The sequence below is a fragment of the Esox lucius genome, chromosome 14 (assembly GCF_011004845.1).
Source record: "Esox lucius isolate fEsoLuc1 chromosome 14, fEsoLuc1.pri, whole genome shotgun sequence".
NCBI classification, from domain to species: Eukaryota; Metazoa; Chordata; class Actinopteri; order Esociformes; family Esocidae; genus Esox; species Esox lucius.
Window position 1 is genome coordinate 12,589,641 of NC_047582.1, and position 18,626 is coordinate 12,608,266.

The 18,626-nt window shown below is 40.4% G+C and overlaps 3 protein-coding genes and 1 long non-coding RNA gene across 7 annotated transcripts; 1 reads left to right on the forward strand and 3 right to left on the reverse strand.

Annotated features, from left to right (window-relative positions):
- Positions 1 to 76: 76 nt before the first annotated feature.
- m17 (IL-6 subfamily cytokine M17) lies at positions 77 to 1,980 on the reverse strand. 2 transcript variants are annotated; one of them, XM_010877628.4, is made up of 3 exons: positions 1,867 to 1,980; positions 1,081 to 1,229; positions 77 to 955 (listed from the first exon to the last, which is right to left on the reverse strand). In XM_010877628.4, the coding sequence occupies exons 1-3, from the start codon at positions 1,922 to 1,924 to the stop codon at positions 482 to 484; spliced, it is 681 nt and encodes a 226-aa protein (XP_010875930.1). In that variant the 5' UTR covers positions 1,925 to 1,980; the 3' UTR covers positions 77 to 481. The 2 variants fall into 2 exon arrangements, with proteins under 2 accessions (XP_010875930.1, XP_010875929.1); XM_010877627.4 differs by having other exon boundaries at positions 77 to 958.
- Positions 1,981 to 3,757: 1,777 nt separating this feature from the next.
- On the forward strand, positions 3,758 to 7,306 carry LOC105014912. Of its 2 annotated transcripts, none has more exons than XR_828347.3 (3): positions 3,758 to 4,064; positions 4,282 to 4,369; positions 7,222 to 7,306. It is a non-coding gene; the product is annotated as an uncharacterized LOC105014912 (long non-coding RNA). The 2 variants fall into 2 exon arrangements; XR_828346.3 differs by having other exon boundaries at positions 4,300 to 4,369.
- Positions 4,769 to 14,857, reverse strand: taok3b (TAO kinase 3b). Of its 2 annotated transcripts, none has more exons than XM_020053685.3 (9): positions 13,518 to 14,857; positions 10,811 to 11,191; positions 9,557 to 9,793; positions 9,246 to 9,374; positions 8,939 to 9,142; positions 8,525 to 8,764; positions 8,108 to 8,320; positions 7,843 to 8,025; positions 4,769 to 7,552 (listed from the first exon to the last, which is right to left on the reverse strand). In XM_020053685.3, the coding sequence occupies exons 3-9, from the start codon at positions 9,740 to 9,742 to the stop codon at positions 7,391 to 7,393; spliced, it is 1,317 nt and encodes a 438-aa protein (XP_019909244.2). In that variant the 5' UTR covers positions 9,743 to 9,793; positions 10,811 to 11,191; positions 13,518 to 14,857; the 3' UTR covers positions 4,769 to 7,390. The 2 variants fall into 2 exon arrangements, with proteins under 2 accessions (XP_019909244.2, XP_019909245.2); XM_020053686.3 differs by lacking the exon at positions 13,518 to 14,857 and adding an exon at positions 12,620 to 13,511.
- An 89-nt stretch (positions 14,858 to 14,946) lies between these two features.
- LOC105014911 (heat shock protein beta-1) lies at positions 14,947 to 17,166 on the reverse strand. The gene is made up of 3 exons (XM_010877623.3): positions 16,426 to 17,166; positions 16,241 to 16,304; positions 14,947 to 16,044 (listed from the first exon to the last, which is right to left on the reverse strand). The coding sequence occupies exons 1-3, from the start codon at positions 16,823 to 16,825 to the stop codon at positions 15,888 to 15,890; spliced, it is 621 nt and encodes a 206-aa protein (XP_010875925.2). The 5' UTR covers positions 16,826 to 17,166; the 3' UTR covers positions 14,947 to 15,887.
- Between the last annotated feature and the right edge of the window lie 1,460 nt (positions 17,167 to 18,626).

Sequence of the window (18,626 nt, forward strand, 5' to 3'; positions counted from 1 at the left end):
CACAGGCTGCAAAACTAATTATGTGAATTTTGCTTATAAAGCTTTATATTGGCCAAATTACAGAAGTGAATCAGAATTGACAAAATACATTTATTTAATATTAATGACATACCAAACTGTACAGAAAAATGCAAGGTAATATTAACACAATTTAATACATTATCAATGAGAAAATGACATGTTTTTTATGCATTTCTATAACTCCGTACTAGGGTTGCAAAATTCCAATCAATGAATTCCATAGTTTCCCAGAAATCCTGTTAATAGATTCCAGATGTCCTGCTCATTTTCTCATTCTATGAATAATCCAAGAGGGATTTTCGAAAAACCAGGGAATTGGTGTTTTCCAACCCTACTCCCTACTTGCAGCTAAAGAAACCTTTGGCCCAGTCTTTTTTTTGTTCTGTGACAGCAATGAGCTTCCTTAACTTATTAACCCACGTAAAAATAAATAATAAATACAATAAATAGAAAGTTAGCCTCAAAACAGTGCATTTGCATGTCCAAATGTTTTCCTTCTTGAGCACATCTGGTCCTTAATGGTCTTAAGTTCACGTGCAGAATTTGCCAGAAACTCCTTGAATCTCTTCAGAACCACACAGCCATAGATCTTCTGTTGGAACACATTCTGTGGGGGGGGTACCGACATAGGTCCATCTACAGGTTCAGGAGGGATGGGCAGGTTTGGAAAGAGGGTTTGGTAAAGGCAGTTTATTTGATTGCCCAGACCACTGATGCGATTCTGGGCAGTTAAGAGTTGGTTCAGCAGTGGGCTAGAAGGTGGCTGCAAGTCTGTCTGTTGTTCGGTAACCCTCGTCAGATGTGGTAAGAAAGTCTTACAGTGGGAGTAGATGCTCAATATCCTCTCCGAGGGGTCAAGGCCAGAGATGATTGGATCAGGGACGATGTTGCTTGACTTCTGGCAGAACAGGTCAGACTGATCCCCTTGACTGGCCTTCTGGAGATCAATGAAAAATATGTTTTTAAAAAGCTTCCCGGTAGCCTATAATGACTGGTTTCCCAATAAACTGTGTGCGATTTTAAGGTACATAAATATTACAGCTTGGATGTTCTACATACATATGTTTTTAAGAGGTCTCCAGATTCCTTGTGCATTAGTCGGGTTAGTTTCAGACTTCTCTGTAGGGAGGGTCCACATGGTGTGTTTCCACATGCAGCTCCTGCATCAGATGGGTGAATGGCAACAACCAGCATCAGGGAAAGCCACGCTGAGGAGAAAGGAGCGAGATCATGCCAAACGTGACACTGATACCTATATCACAGACACTTCAACATGCTACCTCAGGAATTTTGCTGTAATCTGATTCAGTCCTGACACCCATGTTGCTCCGAGTAGCTGTGGTAAATGTTACAGCAGGAGGAAGCAACTCCTGTTCTGCGGTGCCAAAACATTGGTGGTTTTTATCCACTTCTAGTAATGACCACATTAGAAGGTGATACACCTGGGATACAAGGTGAGTGCAGTAACAGAAGTAACTACCTTCCAGGACTGGTGTTGCATACAGAGTAACTGTTCATCTGTAGTGTGTGTGTGTGTGTGTGTGTATATACATATATATATATATATATATATACACACACACACATATAATTAAGACAAAATAAAAGTTCTGTGGACATTTACTAAGTTTGTACCTGTGCACAAAGTATAATCATTCATAAATGAAAACAAAAGTCAAACACAATAATTTGTACAGCAACAGTCATTCAATGTCTGCAAACTCATATTCTACCAATACTAGTGGCATTAAAGCAAAATTAAGAATAGTGTTCAGACAGCTGAATATTTAGTTATGTACAGTATAAATCTATGTAATAATTGTTTTATAATATAATTGTACTTACTTCTTGCTGTTGGTGATATAGACACCTGAGGATACATTATCTTTACATGACCACTCATTTCCCATACACTGACATAGGCCAAGTGTCAGACACAAACTAGTCATGAACACTCATTTGAAAAACATTTTAAAAGACTGAAACCACACATTTGTCATTACAGGAAATTACGTGCTTGTTGGTGAAGCAACTACATTTCCCAGAACATAATTTCTCAGACCGTTTCTTTTTATATCAGATCTAAATGACTGATCATATTCATCACTTCCTGTGGTATGAACTTACTCCAAAAGGGTCAATATTATTGCATCACAGGAATATTAATTTGTGTATGAACTCAGCACGTACAAACATTTACAAACATTTTAACTGTCAATGGATTATTATCTTTGACTTGAGGTACTGTACTGTAAAAGCTGTGTTAAAAAATCAATTTATTTGTTTATATGAGGTCATTTGTTTCCACTCATAAGAGGTCATAATGCTGTTAATTGCATAAGTGTTGTTGCCCCCTAGAGTAATAAACTGGGAGCTTTTTGGTACTATTCACCCAAGTATGTGGTTATATTTCAGTACAGAAAACACAACAGATCAATACCGCAACAAGACCAAACATTGGAGTGCCATCTAGAAAGATATCTTTCACACCTAAATACAAATTCTCATAAAGTACATGCATAACAATTGATAAGATGTCCTTCTCTATTGTTATAATATATTTTACTATCACTATGCTCATTGTTCCTAATTGATCATCACTCAATCATTTGGTGAAGATACTGTGTGGATCTTACATTGTTTTGCCTACTATGTTCAGATTGAAAAGTACACAATTGCCACCATAAGGCCTTAGATTTGTATGAGTTCTCAGTGGAATCCATACCACAGTTGGTATTCATATAAGTTGGTGTGTGAACACTGGTAGTGTCTTTCAACATGGATCAGCATAGACAGCAAGGCAGAGGAATAAATCAGAGAGCCCCATGACAGGGTTGACACTATAAACGGAACTGTTGTGAACCATCACTAGTACATCGTTCTTGATAAAGTAGTCTACTACCAGGCAAAAACTCCACACAGATTCGGTGCAATATCATTGGCCAGTGAGCAACTGTCCATGTGTCTGGACAACATCGGGGAAACAACCATGTATGCAGCCATATCTGAAGATATGTGATAGCCATATCTGAAGCCATATCTGAAGATGGGCTGGTAGGACATTTCTAGATTCCCGACCCTAGATCTGACCCCATAATCTAATTTCATTATGGAGGTGGAAAGTCTATGACCACCATCCCCATGAGCATGTCTCCCTCCCTCAGAACATGGAAATGAAAATATGAATTGTGCCGTGTACAAGATATCAGGGCCAAATGCAGAAGACAGAATTGATGCAAATTAGTGTGGTGTGTGCTAAACATCAGCATTACTTACATTTCTTTGATATTGTTTGTTACAGTTGATAAGACAAAAAAAAAACATGTTGCAATAAAAAATTTGTTTTGCTTTTAATGATTGTAGGTGATGGGTAGTGTACAGTAAGAGTTTTGCCTAATGTGAAAAAAGTTAAATAAACGGTAACAGATTACCTTTAGCACTTACATTGTGTGGTATTGGACTCACTGATACAACCACTAAACTCAAGTAATACTTGGATGAAATAACCAACATACTCATTATATTTCGACCAAACAATTGTGTTTGAATTAATGATCTTGTGGTGAAAGATGTTTACAAGCCAAATAAACTCTTGTCAGTTGTGGGGAAAAAAACATTTGACCTCATAGTGGGTTGATAGACGTCATTGAAGACCTGGTGCCCTTGTCATGTTCATGCGAAACCCTTGCCTGTGGGCTTACAGGAAGCTGTCGATGCACAGGAAGAGAGTTTCTCAATAAGAGACTTTTACCAGTGCGTAAAGTAGCCAAAGAAACATTACCACACCGTGAGTTAGTGTCCAGTCTAACCTTAGCACAACACTATGTCATACCTTAAAAGGTTATGGAAAGCCATACACTGGTCAGGAAATGTTTGTTTAGTCTTCGTTTCTTTCTAAACACTAACAAGACTGATTCTTTTTTCAACCACAATCCCCAACGATTAGATAAAACCAAGACTCACCCCAAAGAGTTCTGAAAGATCAGGGTTGAAATAAGTTAAATTAATTACCAAAGGGGCCTGTTTCTAACACATGACTTGAGGTAAGTTCATTCTGTACTGTTTCTTAATTTCTGTTAAATTGTTGGTGTACTTTCTTCCTTCGCCTTCTGCAACATGAAGTCTCATATTTAGATATAGCCACTTTGCTATTGTATCTAAGAATGCATTTTCTTATGTATATGGAGTACATTTTACTCTTGATGATTATTCACCTTTTTCAACTCAGTCGTGGTTTTCTTTTACACTGTATTTCATCAGTAGGGATTTGGGTTTCAGTTGGCTGAGTGCTTGTCTGGGCCAGTTCCGGGGGAACTCATGCGACCACATTCCTGTCAGTACTACTCAGGTGAGGGTAGACCACCACCACCGCAAAGCCGTTTACCATCCTTCCCAGGGTGCTTTCCATTTGGCCAACATTTAAAAGGCTGCTGCTGGTGGCAGAGCTACTGTAGTCGGCACTTCAAGGAAATTACAGATGAAGTTATATAGCTAGGTGAGAGTCCCTCCCTAACAGCCCAATCAAACAGATTTAATGTCTGCATGGTTAGATGGTTGGAGTTTGAAGGGTCCCTTCTAGTGAATCTATTAGCTACGACTCCTATTCTGGCGAGTCAATTGTTGGTTTGGTGAAAAAACAAGTCAGGTCAGTGTGTAATCTTTATGCAATGCTTATATGTCAACAATACAGGACATTCTAAAATGAATGTCACATTCATTCAGGGGAGCACTGACATTGGATGCAGGATGTTGATGACATCTTGTTTCAAGAGAATCTTTTTTTATTTAATTGCCGCATCGCACAGGAAATACTGTGTGGTACAGTTTAGGAAAGTCCCATTTATTCTAGATAAATACATCTTTCTTTATAACTTAATTCCACCAAAGCAGTTTGGTTCATAACAGGTTGGAACCTGCCTCAACAAACCCAGAGAAAAGATCATGTGAATCTAAACCATATATCAACAAATCGTACAATATCCAAAATCCCCCATTCAAATAATTCCAAAACTAAGGTCTACTGTATAACTCAGTCAATTAAAATCTTGCAACCAGTCATGAGTCTGGGGGTTTAAACAATGCCCTACTGGGTTTCTCACACTGAAAATATTAGTATTAATGTGTTTCAAATTTCTATTCCATGTGTTTGTTAGATAGGCTTTTATAACATTCCTAATCTTGGGGATTTTTAACCCCAGCCCACGATGAAGAGCTTGATTTCAATTACTTGAATGATGACCAGGATTCAATTTGAACAGTTTACAGGCTTTGACTCTAAGGCTAGTTCAAGATTTTGACAATAAATGTTCAATTTCCCCAGTCAGATGAACTTGAGGATATTATATCTATGTGCAAATTGAAGGAAGTTGTCATCTAGCAATAGCGCAAATAGACTTCCAGTCATTGCTTTGTGAAATGTTCTCTAACTTCCTTCTTAATAGGTGTAGACACAGAAACATAATATCTACAAGTTCACAAGGCTTTGAAAGAGTATATAAATGCCCACCATCTCACAGTTTCCCTTGACAGGAATTGTTTGCAAAGATCCCATTCATAGCAAATACTGCAAATGTTGGCTCAACTGGAAATTGTCTTCAAATGTCTCAATATCTATAACCTGCATTCGGACTGAATGCAGGCATTTATCACTTTGTGAGAAACAGGACAGAGGAGTGAGTTTAGAAGCCGATGTAAAAATACTAGGGTTGCATTCAAGATCTCAACATAAAACAATCTTTCAAAACTGTTCATCGTGAACATTTTGAAATAGTTTGTAACATCCATAGACATCCATTCAATCTGGTCTTCTGTGTCAATGGACTTCGAAGGCTGATGGTGATATTAGAAATAAAGCACCAAACAATTTCCTTCCCAGTCACTGTAATAGACGCACTGTGCAACCTTATGTTCAATAACAACAGTGAATACTGCAAAACATCATACATCTGGTTACAAAACAGCTATGACTTGAATGCAACCCAGAACAATGCAACCACCTGCTGGGCTATTACCAGGCAGATATAAGAATTCTATGTATTTACAGTAATTCTGTAATACCATTAACAGTTATTATACAATCTGACAAAAGTCTTTAGTGTTTAGAGTTTCCAGTATGTTGATCTAAAGTATTACCATGTCTGTTCTATTCGTAAGAAAAAAAAGTATTTCTAATGATAATGATATGTTCCATCGTCAGCAATCGACCAATGCTTCTGGATCTCCTACTTATGTTCTCAAATACAAATATTTATATCAAAAGTTAAACAACACAATTCTCACCATTATCCTTTTACAAGACCTTTGATTAGTGAACATTAAATGATGCACAAATTTGGATTGAACAAACAACGGTGTTGGCCGTGCTAAACAAAAAGGAACAACTATGACAAATCAAAACAGCTTCATAGGCACAAATTAAATAAAGGCATTTGTGAAATGGTCCTATCAAATATGGCGCTTATCAGTAGGCTTTAAAACAAAAATGCTATAACCACTTTTATTTACAAACAGCTAAAATCGCTTTGACAGATTCATGCTTCACTTCACAACCTGAATTTGTCTTTAAAGTGCATGCAATAATAAGCAGTTTTACTGAGTTGAATCATTTGTGATAAAATACACATCTTGATCAAACTGACGCCAATAAATCCTAAATATCGAACAATAGAAAATAAAGTACTGTAACTGTTTAAAAAAAAAAAGTGAAGGACCATATGCTTTAACACAATATGGAATTAAGTAAAAGCTAACCATAAAACTGTCTACGTACAAGACTGGACGCCATCCTGATACCTTCTGTTAGCTTCCAGTGTTCAGATACAGTATTATTCACAATCCATGAGAAGAAAACGAAGCAGCTAAACACCACGGCGTGATCCGCAGTTCACATTCCACAATCGCAATGCACCCAATGTAACATACACATTAAGCATCATATGAACATGATGGGTTAATACTTAAACATATCAAAGTGCTCATTTTTACTAAAATTTCCTGAATTTACTGAATTCATACCAAAAGGAGGATGATGACATGGAGAGTCCGTTTATATTTTTCGATAAGTATTCTTTTCTTGTCATCTCCAATGCATGACTTTCAAGTTACACACACTTGGTTTGACTTGTGTTGTGAATGAATCTTGTTTAATCTTTTAGATTTTTTTTTGTGTTGACCTTTATCATTTTTTCCGTCTCACAAAAGTAGTTCCCATGACCCAACAGCTCTACGCTGTGATGTGGCACCTAAAAGGCCGCAGGGAGAAAGAGTTATCCAGCGTTGTCCGTGCGGCGCTGACGACGGATGTGTCGACAGGCCGTCCAGGTCATACAACAGGACAGAAGGGTGATGTCCTCCACGCACACATCCTCTCTCATCTGTCGTCCTCCTTGGGGAAGTCCAGCGATCCGAAGCTCCCATACCCCAGCCTGGCGCTCTCGGCGTCGAAAGCGTCCATCTCCCTCTCCTGCCTCTCGAACAGGTGCTTGATCCTTTCAGTGCGTTCCTTCTGAAGTGAGGCCAGCTCCTCTTCAATCTGTAACAGCCAACACACCACAGATAAGGGAAGTGATCAGCTTAAGTTAGGTGAGTTTGGGCTACTTAGAACAAAGGTCTTCAACCCTCTCCTGGGGACCCCCCAGTCATTCCATCTATTAGATGATTCCCAGAGTTAGCAAACCTGAATCAACTTATTAACTAATTACCAGGTCCTTACCTGTTGAATCAGGTGAGCTAGTTCAGGGCTAAAACTAAACAGTGAGATGGCTGGGGGGTCCCCAGGAGAGGGTTGAAGACTTATGACTGAGAACATAACCCGAGCCATACCTTCTGTTCCAGGTGGGCCCTGCGTAAGGAGACCTTCTGCTCTAATTTCTGCAGCTCTCTGTCATGTTGGGCTTCTGTCTGGGCCTTGGTCTTGCTCTGGTAGGCGTCCAGGAGCTCCATCTCCTGCTGCAGCTGCTGCTTTAACGCCTGGCACTCCCCTTCCTGCTCCTCCTGCAGACGCATCTAGGGGATCGCCGAGACAAGAGACCGTTGAGGAAACGGCAGATATCGTCCAGCTGTTCTGACTTCCGGGGTGTGTACCTACCGCTTGTGAGGCCATCATCTCGTTGATGCTCTGCTCGTACTGTTCAGCCAGAACGGCAAGCTTGCGCGTCTGCTCCTCCTTCAGGGACTTTAGGATGGCCTTGTGCTCGCTCTTAGGAGACACCTCGAGCTGATGGTTCCTCAGGGCTTTGTACTGCTTGTTCTGCACCTTACAAGTGTCCTGGAACTGTTTCTTTATCTGCATCTCCAACATCTCCACAGGGACAAACAGAACAAAACATTGGTAAGAAAACCCACAGCGAGAAAACCATTGCGCCGGTTATGAGTGACGGCTGAGCTTTAGTCCAATCAGGGGCCCAACTCAAATTCAAGGGGTCTACGCCCAGATGCACAGGCTCACCGGCTCTTACTAAACCAAAAGTACACCTTCACAGCCATAGCTCTGCATGCTCAGCACCTTGAGGTTCCGGGGCTGCTGCCTCTGCTCCAGGGCGTGCTTTCGGTGCAGCTCTCTCTGCCGACGCCCGTTGTACTCCTCCTGGTTCTCCAGCTCCGTCTGGTGCTGCAGGCGGATGAGCTCCACGCGAAGCCGCTGCAACGTCTGCAGCTGCCTGCGCTCCAGCTCCTGGGTGGACTCGTCCTGCCGGATCGTCAGGGCCTGCTCCATCTCCTTCTGCGACGTCTTCTTGTTCAGCTCCTAGGGTGGGACAGGTCGCGTCATCCCTCGGTTTCATTTCGAGGGAACGCGTCATTCGGGTGACGACAATGCAAACGAGGGCGATTTAACCGGAGGATGAGACTGCCATTCTGTCAGCGTTGTTCTTACTGTGTGCTGTCAGTTAGCTGGCTAGACCTCAGAGAGGGACTGTACCTCTCTCATCTGCTCCTGCTCAAACTCGTGCCTCCGGACCAGTGTCCTGCGTTTCAGGGCCCGGCAGCTCCTCTCGTAGACAAGCCTCTGCTGTTCCAGGAGGTGCGCCTCATCCTCAGCCTGCGAGCGCTGCACCGTCTCCTTGTGCCTTGACAGACGCTCCTGCTTCTCCTCCTTGGGTGTACTGTGGTCCTCATTCATCTCCTGCAAAACCCAGAAAAGAACCAGGACTTAATGTGTCATGGGAGAAAATGGCAAGGATTGCAATCACAAAGGGGGAAAATATATAACTGATTTCTATGTTTACCTCTTTGATCTTCTCTTTACAGAGCCTGTACTCTTTCTTCTGGTTGTCTAAGAAGGTGGTCAGCTCCTTCTTCTGCTGGGCAATGATCTGTTGCTGGATTCTCTTCTCCTCTGCTGTAGCTGTTTTCATCTGGATGGGAGAATGTTCCAGAATTATTCTGTTTATCACCTGTTTATTATTCTGTTTATGAGCTGCTTAAAATTCTGACATTATGCTGAAATGGCAAAATTCTAAGAATGCCATTCATTCAAAGGAGTTGGAACATCTTCAGTTTACCTCATTCATACCAACCAGGCTACATCATTATTCACCTCTTTGTCTGTCTGAATGGCGTGCCGTTTAGCCAGTCTCTCCAGTTCTATGTATGTGTTGTTGGCTTGGGTCTCTACTTCCTTCTGTAACCGGAGTCTGTGCTCGTCCATCTCCGCCTTCAGCCTGTTCTCCAGGGCGATCAGCTGCTTCTGGTGCTGCCGCCGCATGCGCTTATACCCAGACATCTGCTCCCGCAGCTCAGAGTCCTGCTCATGCTCTTGGATCTACCTGGTGACCTGTACACCAGGGTCAGGGGTCAGAGGGCAGACAGAAAAGGGTCAGGGGTAAAAAGCAAGAGGGCCTGATAAAGAATGAACTGTACAATGGAATAGTACAGCTATGTTGAATATGGACTCACAAAGAGACAAACGCTAGTACTATAGTTCAGTAATATACCAGAAAATGTGTAAAACATAGGCAGAGAAATGACTTTGAAACAAACAGCAGATTAATGTAATTTGTGAATCTGACTCATATTCGCAAGACTATAGAAGTGAGATAAACATGAAATATACATGAGTGACTACAGCATTCATGTGGTTTTGTTTTTAAACTCGATCGACACCAGTCTCTCAAAATCACCCCTGAGTAGTATGACAGTTAATTCCAGAATATTCTAAATTAGTGTTCTCATCCAACACAAGTCCAAACAGTTGTAGCTAACGATAAATTGTACACATACATGCACACACACAAACACACACAGTTGTTAATTAGGGTACCTTCCTATGGTTAATTTGCTACAGTATCTGTGGATAGCATTTATCAGTGCAGGAAATACTCTCCTCGTCATTGACTGATCATAGCTGCTTGGTTCAGATTTCATGCTAGTAACATAGCACATGCATCATCAATTATGGTAGCTACATACATGAACATCAAGAGACTGCCTCTTAATGTCAACGGGGGGTTCTCCATGCTAATACATCTGTCACGTACATACTGTAGGCAGCCACACGTTTCTCCTTGCAGGCCTGCTATTCTGGGACGGAAATGGTAGAGGTACATCTAACATCTTGTAAAACCAAAACATGCAATCCCGATGAGCAGAACGAACAGACACAGGAAGAGATTTGATGGAAATCCAAACAATTTACACACACATCAAAGCAGAGGGGGGGTCTGAGGGGGGAAAAATGACACTTATTAACGGAATCCGGTTGCCATGACTACAGATGTGCAGCTGCGAGGACGGCAAGCGAGTCAGACCCTCCTAGTTCTAATGCAAACAGCGGGAGAGGGAGCCTGCCTACCGAAGATGCTGATTTGATGGTAGCAAAGCGTTCACGGATCTTGCAGTTGAGAGCCCGGCTCTTGTGAGAAGAAGTAGGCCGCAGCTCTGGCCTGGCGTCCCTGTGCACAGCCTCATCCCTCACGCAAGCATGGTCCTGCAGGGGGGGAGGAAAAGGAGGAGAGAGAGGGGGTGGGTGCTTCCCAGGCCCTCCGTGCTCGCCGCCGCTGCTGCTGCTGCTATCGCTGCCGTGTCTCCCAGCATCCAGCACACATCCTGCTTTAAATGCATCCTTCCCCTGCGTGGTCCTTCGCTACCGCCTGCAGCTTCTCGCTAGGAACGAACGGGCATCGCAGGCACCGCCAGGAAGGCAGCGGCTGGAAGTCTCTGGCGTCTCCACTTCCTGAGGAGGAGGAACCAAATGGATCCGGTGGGAAAGGGTGAATTATGCAATGCCTATCACAGGCAATCAGGGGGGAAAGAAGAGGAGGTGTAAAATAACAAAGAGAGATGCCTTGCACGTCCTCTCCTGCCGCAAAACTAAACTGAAGAATCAGGAGCAGTATTCTCCTTTTCCTGTATTCCCATGGTGATTTATTGTGTGTCCTGTCAAAATATGCAAATCAAGCACGGATCCATCCAAGCCATGTTTCTCCTTTGACAATACTAATCAGCTGGATTATTCTTCTCAATACTTCAATTCATTTTCAGTCAAAATACATTGTGCTCTTGTTCGTGTGGCTGTTTCTAGTGCCTTCTATTCATCTCTTCAGCTGTCGTACTCGCCATCTCTCACACTCCCCTTTTCTTTAAAGAGACAATGTGTTATTTCAAATACTGGACTGATGCTGTACAACAATACAGCATTATTGGTTCAAATGCTGTATATAAAACTAATTAGCTGGAGTGGCTTCCTTAAAGATCTGGTCTGAGACAGTACATAAAAAAATGGAAACTGACAAATTTTGGCTGGATGTGTAATATGTTGTTTATTTGTCCATAATCTATACTTACCATCATTATCATAGTAAGCCATGAAAATCCAAGTAATGGTTTTGATTATGCCTTTTTGACTCCACAACAGTGGTCAGAAATTGCTGTTGTTGTTAATTCCTGATCCATATTTAATTTCAATTTTGTTTTAATGTTTAAAATGCTAGGGTTACAACTGAAGTTGTTATTATTAGAAAAAAAATGGGTGTTCCAATTAAGCATTATTAGGTAGCTAGTACCAAGGCTTCTCTTTGTAAACTCAATGATTTACATGAATTATATTGGTTTTATCATTTAGAAATGGCAAAAGTATTTGGACATATTTACGTTACGTTAACAGTATATTTCACGAAAAATAAAATATTTCTCATTGCCTGTGTTCTGTATTTTATAGAGTTGTTTATTCAGGGTGACAATTTTAGGTGACTGCCAAATTACAATTAATTACGCTAAAGCTAGTGCTAACGCTTGCAGTAGCTCGCTGACATGCTAATCCAGGGCTCGCCAATAATGGTGGCCGGATGGGCCCGGGCCAGTAAAAAGTTAATTCGGGACTAATCAAACTACCAACTCACTGTCCCGATCGGGCCACCGCAATTAATTTTTTTAGAGATTTTAAAATAAGAATCGCATTTTAAACTTGACATCCTCCAGTTGTTTCGTAATCTGGCACATGCACAAAACTACCTTCCAGCTCATTTAGCAGTGATGTGACGCGTGGCTGTCTGGTATTGTCTTTCAATAAAACCTTTAAAAACTCGCGCCAGTCACTCAAATGAAGATGGCTGTGAAGGATAACTACAAGGTCACATTTGTACCTCTGCAAAAAATAATGTACCTGTTTCGACGTCAATGGAACTCAGATGCACTGTCGCCTGTCATAAATTCTCGGCTAGAGCGGACAAATGTGGGTATTTTTACAAAGGCATTGACAACTTTCGCAAACAATCCCCGACCAGCCATGGTAATAGAAAACAGCACCTAATCAACATGACAGCCAAGCGGATGGTTGACAATCCATCTTCAAGGCCTTTGCTTGTATCAGGAATTTTTAATACAGATGCCCATTGGTTGATTGCACGACATAACAACCACATACCTAGTAACTGACGGACCAGCCGGTCGCCTTGTTCCCTGGGGTGAACCCACTGGGCAAAAATGTTTAACATTGAACCCTGAATGCAAATGGTACTTACAAACAATCAGCAATTTATTGCTTCTGAGTATCAGGAAATACTGTAATTCAGCCCATGGAAGGAAAATGTGTAGTGCTCATCTGGACAGAAGAAGCACCTTTCTGATGTTTGCCCTGTTTAAGGCTAACATAGTAACTACCTGATCTTGACAATAACAACTAAAAGGCAATGATGAGTAGTAATACAAATTCTTCATAACAATGTGACTGTGTTTTGGTTGTCAGAAGTATTTTTTATAAAGACCCCACTTTGGGTTGATAAATCCCAAGGTTATCAACTGCTGGGATAGAAACTCCAGACATTATTATAAATATGAATTGATCCTAATAGTTTTCTTGTACCAAATAAGATTAAAGTTCAAATCAAAAGTCAAATATACTGTTGATATTACCGTTACAATTTTTCTTTACAAAAATTCAAACTAGATACATTGCTTTTAAGTTACTTTATTTTAATGAAATTTTTTGAATCAATACTTCTTATTGCACATTTTCTTGCTGATTACCATTTCTGTAAATTGAAAAGTGCATTTACGCTTACCTCTGCAGTGGTAAGACTGAGAAAATAAGGAGGTGATGGACTCTATTGATGCCCAGTCAGGATAGATGGAAGTGTTTTAGATTTTTCGGCTGCTGATGTTCTCCTCCTACCTAGGATTGTGGAAAATTATGCATTTAAATTATTCTGCTGAACTAACAGATGAGCGCTAAATGTCAAGGGACAGAGGTGGGGGATGTTTTCCTGAAGTCAACCACCACTTGCACAATGGTGGCAGTCATACTCAAAGCTCATGGGAAAAAATCAATTTGAAACAAACTGATTAGATGTGCTAATACCACTGGAAACAACTATTAGGGGTTTGTTTTCTTTTGAGACAAATGTGTTAAAGTCATCAATATTTGATCTACTCTCCACAGCAGCCTCCAACATTGCATCAACCTTTATAGGACAATTTGTAAATTGGGGAAAAGGGTTTAAGGGTTGTTCAAATGGAGTAATTTTGACATTGGCCAACCCCTTTTAGCTACTATAGCTAAGACACAAACAGTAAGATTAGGATGGAAGGGAAGCGGCCACGCCCGTAGGTTATAGTTCTCCAGTACTACGTACAAAAGATCTGGGGGAAACTCAAATAAAGACATGAATGATTCAGGAACATAGGTTGTTATGCATGGACCTGAAAGCAAACTGAGCTGGTTGTATTTGTCGTTAACTGGAAAAACATGTATACAAAGTGCTGTTCTCTTAGTTATAATAACACTACAGGCAGGATGAGCTGTAAAAATGGGACACTACAGAACAGAATTCACAAATATTCATTTAATGATTTCAAGACATATGCTGTATTCAAGTTAAAGTTAATTATTGTGTTATCCTCTGAAGCTGTGCAGTGCTGCTCGCACCTACACCAAACAAAAACATAAATGTAATATACAATAATTTCAAAGATTTTGGTGAATGTATTATCTTGGCAATATATACTTTTTTATTTCAGACCATGAAACTTGGAACCAACGCTTTACATATTGCATTGATATTTGTTTTTAGTCAAAATTTGAACAATATAATATCTACAGGTTTGTCTCTTTTTTGACTGCATAAAAAAACCTGAATTAATTCAAGATATATTTTCCAAATTAACTAAATTAACTTAAAATGAACCTTAATAAAATGAACCCGCGGGCCTTAACCTAAAGCCTACACTACCTTCGCTAGTCATTAATGTAATTTTGCTGCCAGCAATAACTAGAACAAATTGCAAAAGATCCTTAAGCTTGTAAATATTTTACATCACATGCCTTCAACAAGTTTTATGTAGTGTTTCTTTGTTTGTATTTATTATTTATGTGGTTCTGTGTGTTGTCTTGTCATCTTGCAATTCATTTCCCCTGGCCAGTTCAAAATTAAAAAAGAGAATCGGTACTTAATTAACTGAATGAGAATGTATGTATTTACAGTATTTATTGTGTTTATTTTCTATTATATGTATTTATATGTGTGTATATATATATATATATATATATATATATATATATTATATACAACGCCTTGCTTTCCCCAGGCAATGCTGACCATAAACTAGGTCTCCACTGAAGGTTTTGGGTCTCTCAGTAGGACAACGACTCACACATCAAAAAGCACCCATACATGGCTAAGAATGAACGTCGCATTCTCTTACAGTCTCCAGTAAAGAGTCAATTTCTAAATCACATTTATAACTGCTAAAAGATGGGCCAATTTGTCAGTAGAAAGGTAGAGCAACATCACTGATTGCTAAATTCAGCTTTTATTTGCAGTTATTTTGGCCAAAGGCGGTGCAACTGAATACTAGGTATAGCATGTGTATTATGTTCACTTCAGTCTTTACATTACAAAAACAGAATTGGTGCTGCAATAAAAGAAAATGCTATAACAAAATTAGATGATTTTTTTTTTTATTATGTTAGAATATACTAAAATATTTATTGAAAGTAGAAGGATATATTTAGCAGCATTTGTATGCTAATAGCCATGGGAGCTGCAGTTCTAGGATCTGGCTCATTGACTAAACATACATAAGAGCCCCCAGCTCTCCTCAATTCGGGTAATTTTTCTATGGCTTGATTACTGCTTTTATTAAAATGGTAAAATCCACTGAAATCGTTAAATTTAGATTTTAGCTTTTTATAACTATTCTGGCTTAGTCGTGTTCACAGTTTACCCAGATAATCTTTAACATGACAACTGTTAAAATATTCAAACAGTGTTGATTATTTTGGGAAAAGAGTTAACACAATACATAATTACAATAAGCTTGTGGTGACTGTGAGAGTAAATCAAGTTGTAGTATTTCAATAGCAATACATCACACTATGCTCACTCCAAGGTGTAATTTAATTGTAAGGGATCTCGACTCTTGGTCAACTGGATTCATTCTTTCCCCTCCTGTTCATGTTTAATCTGAATGGGGATGACCATGTCACTGGGGAGGATGGCGCCGTCTGAGCCTGGTAAGGGCGCTTCTACTAAGAGGACTCCACCAGACAGAGATGAACTGATGCGCTGCATGTCCACACCAGGGGGCAGCCTTCAACAAACACATAATCAAAATCTCCTCATAACACACACAAGGAACAACGTTTTTGTGTTAAAATCACTGCGCAAAACAATAAAGTTAGTTTTTATCATAAAGAACAGAATTTTTTTCAATTGTACATGTTCTTTATAGGGTTGTTCCCACGATTCGTTTTTCACAGGATGGTGAGGAACCTTATTTTACTTACTTGTATTTTCTTGTAAAGCACCTGGAGACTGATCCATGTTCATCCTCCCTTTCTTCATGTTGACCTTAAAATAATTGGTGACAGTTATTAAAGTGACACCAACATGTTCTACAGCTCCTGCAACAACGAATGTTCCAACAGTTACCGATTTCTGGTTTCCCGGACCAGAGAAATAATGGTTGTACCTGCTATCTCAAGGTAACCCCCCTTGGTTTTGATTGATATGTTGTCCGGTGAGAAGTGATTGACATCCAGCGTGATCTTCCAACTGTCCAGTCCTGTTGTGACCTCTGACACTCCTTCAGACCGTTTTGAAAGCTTTGCTGCTGTCTGGGGAGCCACTGCAGCAGAGGGAATAGTTCCAGGGATGAGGATGGCGCTGCGTGTGTAACCCGGCCAGGATGAGGATGCCAGTCTCCTCCTAGCCCAGTTAATCCAGCTCACGTCAGTTTCATCCAGGAACGGAGGGAGGCCGAAGTCTTGCTCCATGATCATGTGCGCAGGCTGAGTCCACTCACAGAAAGGATCCCAGTTTACATCCCGGCGGAAAAGGGGACGCAGTAATATCTTCTTGTGGTCAGCCATGACTTCGGAACGACCCAGATAGGTTCTGGGGGGACTGGTGAAAAAACTGTCGCCAGTCTTCGTTTCCCTGGGTTTTATTATTCAATCTCTGTCTAATAACAGTTACTGAAACAGGCTTAATGAATCACCGAATTAGGGGGCAGCTATATCTTTACTCAATACGTTCAGAAAGGCTTTGTCCTTGACTATCAGAATTGGTTTCCCTGCGAAACATAGCTCCCTTTATATACCCAGCTGGTCCATTCTAGCACTTATGAAGTGGTGAGCATTATCCATGTGATTCAAATGAGTTGATGTGCAAGGTTGGGGCAGAGTTGTTGATCAACAGTTGCCCCGGAGAGGATCACTGTCTGTATTTATAACTCCAAGGTGCAAGTGGCAAGTAGTTGGTGGATGACTGAGGCCACAGCAACGACTGGGTTCATTCAGCGTTGGACCTCAGCAGTCTCGTCACATACTTGTGCTCTTTGTTTTCGCCATAGTAACCACATTGCTTCGCTATGTGCAGGGACAGCATGTACACTCACCACAGAAACTGTACAGCAACCCCTCAGCTATAGAAAGAATGAAAGTGGAACTTTCAGTTCCGGACCCAAACTCCAAAGCGTGGAAAGATCAACATTCGGTTTACCCAACTGTCAAAGCCTTAGTATAGTCTGATATGAGTTTAGATGTATTTAGATGTTTAATAAGCAGTGTGTATACATCTATGGTCATGTGGCCATCTGATGGGAGTAATACAGTACTAATAGAACTGAGGTAATGGAGTTAGTGGGGAATGTTGATCTGAAGAGCCTGTAGGCAGTGGATGCCCTGCTGTAACCCCTGGGTGTGAACTCTGTCCTTTCGCTCACTGTCAGAGGAGAATTCATCTAATAAGCCTGTGTCAGTTTTAGGAGGGTCATGAAAAAGATCATAACATAATGTCAACACATCAGGCCCTCCCCATTTTTCTGTCCTCATGCCAGGGGTTCAATTCTCCAGACCCAGTGGGGTGAATGAGAGTCAGGTATTCAAAAGTATTGACATGGTGCTGGTGAGATATTGAGTTGATGCAGATTTTCCTAAATAGTCAATTTAAACCTAACCAATTATCCCCATTTGCTTGCCTGTGTATCCCCAATGAAGGGGTTTTGATACTTTCTCTATACTCTGGCCAGTTTACCCAGTGTAGTCAGTGACTTCTGGCTTGGTGTTATGTTTTTGAAGGCCATGAAGCATCTTTTGTTATCAAGGATGAGTCATTTTTTCAGTTACTGACTTTCTAGTAAGCCAAATTCAAGTAGGTTCTGCTAGCATACTACTGTCCTACTTTCGGCTTGTTTACAAAAGATTGTAGTAGAAATTGTGTATTTTAAACTTTATATTCTGCAGATGTTTTCAATCATGTTAAGATTACTATAATTGTTTGAAATCAATTTATAAACAGTTTATAAAACTTATTTCAGGCATCACAGTTGGAAGGTGGATGTGATGCTCTATTATGAAGGGGATTTCACTTTCATTTAAATGTATGATATCAATTATAAGTGTGTTATTGTCTTGGGGGGCAGGGAGCATCATATTTTCAGTATTGTTTTAAAATTTTGAACTGCTCTAAATAAAATACAATAACAAAATATTAAACACATCTTGTATGCCGAAGTTGTTTGCTTTAGTCTCTCAAGCTAGGCCACAAGTAACTCCCCCTATAGACATTTCTTACATTTTTAGTCATTAGGCAGACACAGTTATCTAATGAAAATTATAGTGAGTGCATATATTTAAGCTAGCTCAGTGGAGCAATAACACATCACCCCCC